This window comes from Gouania willdenowi, chromosome 19 (assembly GCF_900634775.1).
Source record: "Gouania willdenowi chromosome 19, fGouWil2.1, whole genome shotgun sequence".
NCBI classification, from domain to species: Eukaryota; Metazoa; Chordata; class Actinopteri; order Blenniiformes; family Gobiesocidae; genus Gouania; species Gouania willdenowi.
The window spans coordinates 11,712,986-11,722,811 of record NC_041062.1 but is presented as its reverse complement, the minus strand read 5'-3'; the positions used below and the strand labels follow the sequence as shown (position 1 = coordinate 11,722,811).

The window sequence follows — 9,826 nt, the reverse complement described above, 5'->3', positions numbered from 1 at the left end:
ACTATAGCCTTATCTCTGATTTTTGGTGTTTTCACTTTTTTCTCATTTTTCATGCCAGATTGCACTTTCACCCCAGTTTAAGTCTGCTCATCAAATTTGCACTAGTTTTTAACGTCCTGTGATAGCCTTATCTCAGAAAAAAATTTCCACAGATTTTTCATTTTTATGCCTTACTATAGCCTTACCTCTGATTTTGGAAGTTTGTCACTTTTTTCTCATTTTTCATGCCTTATTCCATTTTCATGCCTGTTTAAGTCTGCTCATCAAATTTGCACTAGTTTTTAACGTCCTGTGATAGCCTTATCTCAGAAAAAAAATTCCAAAGATTTTCCATTTTTATGCCTTACTATAGCCTTACCTCTGATTTTGGAAGTTTGTCACTTTTTTCTCATTTTTCATGCCTCATTCCATTTTCATGCCTGTTTAAGTATGCTCATCATATTTGCAAAAATTTCATGAGTTAGGACTATCATTAGACCCTAAAAACTACTGCAAATATAATGCACATACATAAAAAGGGCTAAGAAAGCACTAAGGCACAAAAAATGACAAAAAACTAAAATCACCGAAAATCAAAAGTAAGGCTATAGGAAGGCATATTTTTATCGAAATTTCCAAAAAAAAAAAAATTGAGTTAGGACCATCATTAGACCCTAAAAACTACTGCAAATGTAATTCACACACATAAACAGGGCTAAGAAAGCAGTAAGGCACAAAAAAAGACAAAAAACTGAATTCAGCCAAAATAAAAAGTAAGGCTATCGCAAAGCATATTTTTTCAAAAATTTCAAAAAACAAAAAAATTGAGTTAGGACCATCATTAGACCCTAAAAACTACTGCAAATATAATGCACATACTTAAACAGGGCTAAGAAAGCAGTAAGGCACAAGAAATCACAAAAAACTAAAATCAGCCAAAATCAAAAGTAAGGCTATATATAGCAAGGCATATTTTTTAAAAAAAAAAAAAAAAAAAATATGAGTTAGGACCATCATTAGACCCTAAAAACTACTGCAAATATAATGCACATACTTAAACAGGGCTAAGAAAGCAGTAAGGCACAAAAAGTGACAAAAAACTAAATTCAACCAAAATCAAAAGTAAGGCTATGGCAAGGTATATTTTTTCAAAAATTTCTATAAATTTTTTTTTAGTTAGGACCATCATTAGACTCTAAAAACTACTGCAAATATTATGCACATACTTAAACATGGCTAAGAAAGCAATAAGGCACAAAAAATGACAAAAAACTAAAATCAACCAAAATCAAGATTAAGGCTTTAGCAAGGCATATTTTTTCAAAAATTTCCAAAGATTTTCCATTATTATGCCTTACCATAGCCTTATCTCTGATTTTTGGTTTTCACTTTTTTCTCATTTTTCATGCCAGATTGCATTTTCACCCCAGTTTAAGTCTGCTCATCAAATTTGCACTAGTTTTTAACGTCCTGTGATAGCCTTATCTCAGAAAAAAAATTCCAAAGATTTTCCATTTTTATGCCTTATTATAGCCTTACCTCTGATTTTGTGTGTTTGTCACTTTTTTCTCATTTTTCATGCCTCATTCCATTTTCATGCCTGTTTAAGTATGCTCATCATATTTGCACTAGTTTTTAGGGTCTTGTGATAGCCTTATCGCAAAAAAAAAAAAATCCAAAGATTTTCTATTTTTATGCCTTACTATAACCTTACCTCCGATTTTGGGTGTTTGTCACTTTTCTCATTTTCCAATTTTTTTCATTTTTCAAGCCTTATTGCATTTTCATGCCAGTTTAAGTATGCTCATCATATTTGCACTAGTTTTTAGGGTCTTGTGATAGCCTTATCTCAGAAAAAAATTTCCAAAGATTTTCCATTTTTATGTCTTACTATAGCCTTACCTCTGATTTTCGATGTTTGTCACTTTTTTCTCATTTTCATGCCAGATTGCATTTTCACCCCAGTTTAAGTATGCTCATCATATTTGCACTAGTTTTTAGGGTACTGTGATAGCCTTATCGCAAAAAAAAAAAAAATTCCAAAGATTCTACATTTTTATGCCTTACCCTTACCTTTGATTTTGGGTGTTTGTCACTTTTTTCTCATTTTCAAGCCTTATTGCTTTTTCATGCCAGTTTAAGTATGCTCATCATATTTGCACTAGTTTTTAGGGTCTTGTGATAGCCTTATCTCAGAAAAAAAATTCCAAAGATTTTCCATTTTTATGCCTTACTATAGCCTTACCTCTGATTTGGGGTGTTTGTCACTTTTTTCTCATTTTCATGCCATATTGCATTTTCACCCCAGTGTAAGTATGCTCATCATATTTGCACTAGTTTTTAGGGTTTTGTGATTGCTTTACCTTAATCCTGAAGATTTTCCATTTCTGAAGAGTTAAACTCAGCTACACTCTCTGAATACAATGATTAGTGGTGTTTATGATTCAAAAATAGTTTTCTGGAGTCAATATTTAGAAAAAAAAAGGACCAGACATGGCAAGTTGACTCATTGTTCACATGTTTATTTAGAAAAAACAATTTTCACATTTTGCCTTTTTTGTCTTTGTGCAGTGTTACTTGAAAATGTACATCTTTCTATAACCCTTAAGAGAAAAAGAACCTAAACGTAGCAAATCATTTCATCTGTAGAAGTCTTCGAGCTCTGTTTTCTAACTGAATATCTGATTTCAGGCTGAAGGGTGTTAGAAAAAGAGGCATACAGAAAGAGAAAATCCTACAGTTCTTCCTGAAGGATACGACCATGTTGTCAGATCAGCAAACCGACCAAGGACACTTTATTATCCAGCAAGTCTTGAAGATTTGGATGCGAGAAGAAACAGCATTGTTGATTGCGGGGGAGTCGGAAGCCACGAGCAGTGTTTGTTTTTGTGGAGTCACCATCTCCACATAATTACAGTCCTAACATCCTCTGCTGTGTAGGTGTGGGCATTTGGAGTGTGTGCATGCCCTTTATGTTTCTTACTATTGTTGAATGAAGCTGAACTGGGCCGGAAGTCTGCCTGGAGTTTAGTTATTTAATTATCTTTAGCTTCATGATTTCTGCTTTGAAAGCGTTTTGTGGGGAAATGTGTGCAAAAGAAGTTAACTTGATGAATGTGTAGATCTGAGGAAGAGGTTATTGACTTTAAGAGCTGTAACTTCAACAACAAAAATGGCATAAAACAAACTAGGATAGCTAAAATGCAACTTCTACTTGTAGTAAGTAATAAATGCATCCGTCATAATGATATATTTGACTGGTGGAAAATGTCTCTGATTCTTATATCAAGAAAGATTTGATACATTTGATGTGTGCTCTGGTATTTGGTCTTTATTTGGTTAATTTTATAAGTGGCATCACCAAAAAAACATACAAAATGACGCATTAGGACGACATCGGCCAGACGTATGCGTGCTATCTGGGTTGGTTTTTGTTCTTTTATTTGACGTATTTCTTGAGCGGCTGTAACACAAGCAATTTCTCGCTGGGATAAATAAAGTATTTCTGATTCTGATAAATCACAACGATGACTATTTAAATGTTTGAAATGTTTATAAAGGGAATGGAGACATCACTTCATCTTTTAATGCCCAGTGCAATTGGCAAGTTAAAAAATAAACTTCATCACACGGAATGCAGACGGTAAATGCAGGTTTTTTCCTGTGAGCTTTTCCCCAGTGTTGGACTAATGCCAGCTGTTCCACTTTTACACACTGCATTAGAAAAGTACAAAACAGTCCCTGAGTGCTGGCTCATGTTACTGTGGAGAGGCTTTGATTGGCTGACTCAGACAGAAGTGAACAGGGTTTACTTTTACAGTGTGACCAACAGATTTTCATTCACAAATTGCCTGTTGTCTCCCAAAATAATGGGTTTCTGTGTGGTAAAAAAAAAAAAAAAACATATACAGGACAAGTGTAATAATAACTCTTTCGCTTTTTAGTTGTAATCAGGGCCGGTTCTAGGGGTTTTATACTATTTTAAAGGGCCATAATGTAGCTTTTCCTTGTTTTCTTCTTTCATTTTGATTTTATTTTTTGCATTGGTACAGCCTTAACTTTGATTTTGGTTGAATTTTGGTCCATTTTTATGCTTTACCTCTATTTTGGGGTGTAAAGTTAATCTTTTTTTTTTTTTTTTTTTTTTTTTAACTATAAGCTATATAGCTTATACCTTGAAAAATATTTTCTTTTTCACATTTTATCATTTGTAATGCCAGAAAGTGCATTACATTTTCAGATTTTTGTCATTTTTCAGCCTTACTGTAGCCTTACTTTTGTTTAAGGAATGTTTATCATGATTAAACTAGTTTAAAGGGCCTTATAGCTTAACCTCTGAGAATTTTTAAAAAATTTTTAAATTTTTAAATTTTATAGCCTTACATTTGATTTTTGGTCTTTGTCTAATTTTTTTTGCCTTACGTCTGTTTTGAGGTGTTTATCATAATTAAATTAGATTAAAGAGTCTTTCGTGTAGCATTTTTTTTCCTCTAAATTATTACTGTTTATATATTATATATATTATCACATTGTGTACAAAAGTATTCAGGTCTGATAGGACTCAATTATTGGAAAAACATTATGTGAATTAAAATTTAACTGTTTTTTTTTTTTGTTTTTGTTTTGTTTTTTCTCTGTTGAGTTGGTTTGGAAGATTTGTTGAACATTTACGCCACCTTCTGGTTCAAAGTTGTAACACAAATCTCTACGAGTGCCTCAGACATATTAAGTTCAATATTATAATTAGTACAGTTGAAATAAGATGGTTGGCTTTAAGTGAAAAGATCTCCATATACTTGGAAATTTACTTTGAAATAAAATTAGATAAATCTAGATGAAGATTGTGGAAAAAGTAAGATTAACTCTATAGTATTCAGTTTTCCCCTTTATTCTATAAACACAAGGTGAGATAACTTATTTCAGCTTTGGACCACAATATGCATTTGTATTAATATTTTCATCAATTGTAATATTAATAGAAACGTTGCTTCAAGTTTACCAGATTTACCAGAAGATGGCAGTAGTTTAACATATATGAAGGCTTGACGGGGTAATTAACTAGATTACAGTTTTAAAAGCTATTTTTCAGAATTAATAGGCTGGTAAAGCATTAATATTCATTTAAATACAAGTAATTAATTTCCAGAAATTGTTTTGGATTGAAATTTACGCTTTTATCAATATTAATGGTCAAAAGTTCTTTTTATAAACACCAGGCGTCGCTCTTTGTCAGCAGATGACAGCTTTAAGATAGAGAAAATCAACAATAGACTGAATATTGACAGAAAGACGTTTAAAGATGTTATTTTTGGTTGTATAAATGATCTTCTAAATAAACAATTACAAAGTTTATCTTTCCAATAAATATATCATATATTTCAGTGGTAAATTAATTGACCTTTTTCAAAGGCAGAGTTCACAGCACATCATCAATATCCAAAACAAAAGGTCTCCACAGGAGGTTGGCTGGCAGCTCTTTAACATGCAAAGTTAAGTGTGATCTGTGGCGCCGCTTAAGAAAACATGACATAAAAACATTAAGGAGATGGTCTGGCTGATGGCTTAAGGTTCTGGCTGCACTATTGTGCTAGAACATTAACGCAGCATGGAGGTGATGCATGTCGAACAACACAAATCTGCACCTGAGTTTGAACAGTGAGTCCTTAAAGGCCTGAGGATCTGCAGATGAACAGGTAGAGAACAGACAGTGGCTGGGCAGGCGCTGCAGGCGGAAGGCTGGGTGGGTTTAACCACTGCTGCTGAGCCCGGAGCGCAGACAGGACGCAGCCAATGAGGAGCCAGCATCCTGCCCAGCTCTCTATAACTCTGTGACACAGCGCTGATCCATGCCACAACCAAGTTTCTACTGCTGGAGGGCTCTCACAGGACTGTAGGCTCACCAGAACCCCGTGCGTAAAGGCGCACACTCCAACTTCGTTGATTTGGGCTCATTCCTCAAATCGTGCACTTTATTTTATCCCTAAAGACTGATTTTCCACCATGAGCACAGGACAGACTTATGAGAAGAAGATGGCGAGTATTTTGACTGATCTTCCTGGATCTATGAGCTGCCACCCGAACTCCAAGGACTCTCCAACCCTGCCCGAGTCCTCCGTGACGGACATGGGCTACTACAGCGGGCAGACGGCCCACGGCCACCACGAATATTACCAGGGTCAGACGTACGGACAGCAGATGAACTCTTACCACCACCAGTTTAACCTGAACGGGATGGGAGCAACTGGAGCTTACGCGACCAAATCTGAATACCCCTACTCTAACAGCTACAGACAGTACGGACATTACAACAGAGACCACCTACAGGCCTCACCGCCGAGCTCAGGTGAATAATGATTTTATCACATTTTTATTTAATGTTTAGGGGTGAATTTTGTCTGCAAAATATGAATTTTCCTCCTCATTGAGTAGTGAATGAACTGAAGGCGTCTTTTACATTTCGCGTTGCATCATTTTCGTAATTTTCTTTATTCTTTTAATTCAGTTTGGGAGATATTTTACATTAAAGTAACATTTATAGAGTATAGTTCAGATTGTCTTAAATTGGCTTAAATGTATGTTTCACGGGAGTGAGTAAAATTCAAACTCTTGCTCTGAAGATTTTTCCATTTAACAATTTTTTTTAAAGAAAAAAAAATGGAATAGAAAAAAACCTTTATTTCCATTCTTCAGTTTCATAACAAATGTTGTGGGTTTGTAAACTGGCCACTTTGGCAACACATTTGACCTGATTTCAATGTGTTTTTAGAGGCTCTAAAAATGTTGGAAGAAATTTTAAACTTAAGCTAATCTTCAAATTGTATAATGTAATGTTTTTTCTGGATAAAAGCATTCTTTTTATAATTACTAAAAGACATTTTATGTTTTATATTTTCTAAAAACAAAAACAAAAAACGCGCCGGATGTTTTTAATTTTTGTATGTTTTTTTTAAACGTTGAATATTGTAACCCTGAGAGTTTTAATGTATAAAATGTATGTGTTTTTCTACAGTAAAAGAAGAGCCCGAGCCAGAGGTCCGCATGGTGAACGGAAAACCAAAGAAGATTCGTAAGCCAAGAACCATTTACTCCAGCTATCAGCTCGCTGCCCTGCAGAGGCGTTTCCAGAAGGCGCAGTACTTGGCTCTGCCGGAGCGGGCTGAGCTGGCGGCCCAGCTCGGCCTCACCCAGACACAGGTATGCCTCTCACACTACCAAACTAAAACATCCACTAACTGTAAAGTTAAAGAAACCAAGCCTCTTCAATATAGCAAATATGTTGCTCCAAAAATGCACTTTAGTGCGTAATTACGCACAGCGCATCACCAAGGAATAACTAAATCAACAACAAATAATAATATCTTCTTTGAATAAAACTAGAGTATTATAATGCTCTTTAATTTATAATAGTTTTGAGGGGCGTGATTGTTTATTTTACTGTGATTTCTTATTCTCAGGTTAAGATTTGGTTCCAAAACCGGAGATCAAAGTTCAAGAAGCTGTACAAAAACGGCGAGGTTCCCCTTGAGCACAGTCCCAACGCCAGCGACTCCATGGCCTGCAACTCTCCGCCCTCCCCCGCAGTGTGGGAGAACAGCGGCCCTCAGAACCCCCCCATCAGCAGAGCTCCGGTGCAGCCGACGCACAGCTCATCACCGCCGTACCTGGAGGACTACAACAACCACTGGTACCAGCAGAGTTCACACCTACAGCACCCGGGCACCGTGCACCACCCAGTCCCACAGCAGAGCGTGGGAGCTGTTTATTAACTCTGTGACTCTTTGAGCACATTTTTTATTTTTTATTTTTATTTTTATACTCCTTGGAGCAAGTCTTCGTCTAAAGACTCTGAGGAGCAAACGATGACTGGACTTGGAGAAGACCTGAGATGACACATTGCTTTTTTTTTTTTTTTTTTTTTTTTTTGGTTTTTGGATGACCCCAGATGTTCCACAGCTGGTTTCCTTCTTCAAAGCACAATAGGGATTTCTGATCACTTGTTGCAGAACATTTAACGGACTCTTGGCGTGTGTGTTTTTTTTAAATTATTTATCGCTTTTTTTGTTTTGTTGTATGTCTGTAACTTCTTTTGTAAACGAATATGCAACTTTTCACACACATTGCTTACACACCAACCAACAATGACAAAATGGTGTCCATCCTATTAAATCATGTGTAAAGCGTGCTCAGCAAAAAGGAAAGAAAAAAAAAAAAAAAAAAACCTCAGGTCATATTTATAAGGATTTGTACAAAATGTAGAAGGCTGTAAATATGTGTTTATATGCAGAACCACTATGATGATGATGATGATGATGATGATGATGATGTTGTTGGAAACAGAGACTGCACCGTGGTGCTTTCAAATACTTTTTTTTTTTTTAAATTTACTGCTATTATTTCACTTGTTGCCTTCTGTCAAATAAATAAAGGTCTTAATTACACGTTGAGTGTCTACATCAATTTATCCTCCAGAAAAATATAGTGGCGTGGGAAATTAAAATGTGATATAAATAGGAAAATGTCAGTTGTAAAATAACACAAAATTTGCAAAATTAAAAAAAATTAAATGAAGAAACGCGATCCAAGGGATTCAGATTGGTTATCACCCCTATAACTTTAGATTATTAACATCCTGGTGTTATTTTTGGTGCAGACATGTTTTTAATAAAAAAAAGAAATATTTCTCCAGGGAAAAACTTGTGGCAGCGGGTGCATGGATGGGGTGCGGGAGTTTAGCCCTGAGGGGGGATCTCCATCTCCTGCATGCGTGCACATGCACAATTTGAACAACAGTGAAGGTGCCAAATATCACATGCGAGCGGAGAAAAAAACACTTTCCTTGTATTTGAAACAGAGAGGCAGATGTTTTGCTGGCCGTGCATCCAACCACTGTATTAATTACTGCTGTGACAGCCATACATAATACTCTAAAGAAAAAACAAACTTCTCATTTCCACAACAAACTCTGAACAATGAGAGCAGATGTGTAGCATCATCAATAAATATTCAGAAACGTTTGATATTAGAGAAACTGCTAATGATGATTTTATCCGCATGGACCACCAAAGCTACGACTACGATAAATTATATAGTGAATGCAGAGCTAAAGCTGAGACTGAGCCTTATTGAGCAGCTATGATGGTCTGTTTTCATTTGAATCATAATTAAATTCCCATGACTTCCTAAAGTGAGGTTGATTATAAGATAATGTGTCATAATTCTACATTTTGGTCAGCAATTTCCAAATTGGCTTCTGTCCATCTTTTAGGGAGAGACAGAAGATGGTTGGAATATGTTACCTTTTTACGATTAAATAAGAAAAACAGACTAAAGCCACAACGAAAACAATTGATATTGCAAAACACGCACGAACAATTACTTTGCCAAAAAGATTGAGCTCTGGTGTTACAACATGTAATATAAGCAATCGTGTTATTTATTCAGGATTGTTTAGAATCTGCATGTGATCAAATATAATTATATTTTTTTCCTTAAAGGAATTTAAAGGTTTTAAAAAATCAAAATGTTCCTCCGCATTCTCTCTTCCTCCAACGTTGACCATGTAGAGCCACTAATACTTTTCCCTCATTCATGTTCTTGGCTCATAACTCTGAACTCAACACCAGTTGTCCTGGGCATCCGTCATCACATCAGGGCACTGTGCTGATTTGACAAAGGCGGCGTAATTACTATTGCCTTTTAATATCAATGAAATCTCATCAAGTGCATGCGGCCTCACTGTAGAGGCTCCCTCACCATGTGTGGCCCTCAGCAGCGTGGATATCAGAGGGAACACTTGTGCCGAAGACAAACAAGCGTTCACTTCAAACTGCATTAATGTGTGTGGGCT

General features: G+C 35.8%; 1 protein-coding gene across 1 annotated transcript; it reads left to right on the top strand.

Annotated features, from left to right (window-relative positions):
• The first annotated feature begins 5,750 nt into the window (after nt 1–5,750).
• Nucleotides 5,751–8,237, top strand: dlx3b (distal-less homeobox 3b). Its single transcript, XM_028476524.1, has 3 exons — nt 5,751–6,322; nt 6,989–7,173; nt 7,434–8,237. The coding sequence occupies exons 1-3, from the start codon at nt 5,980–5,982 to the stop codon at nt 7,743–7,745; spliced, it is 840 nt and encodes a 279-aa protein (XP_028332325.1). The 5' UTR covers nt 5,751–5,979; the 3' UTR covers nt 7,746–8,237.
• Nucleotides 8,238–9,826: the final 1,589 nt, after the last annotated feature.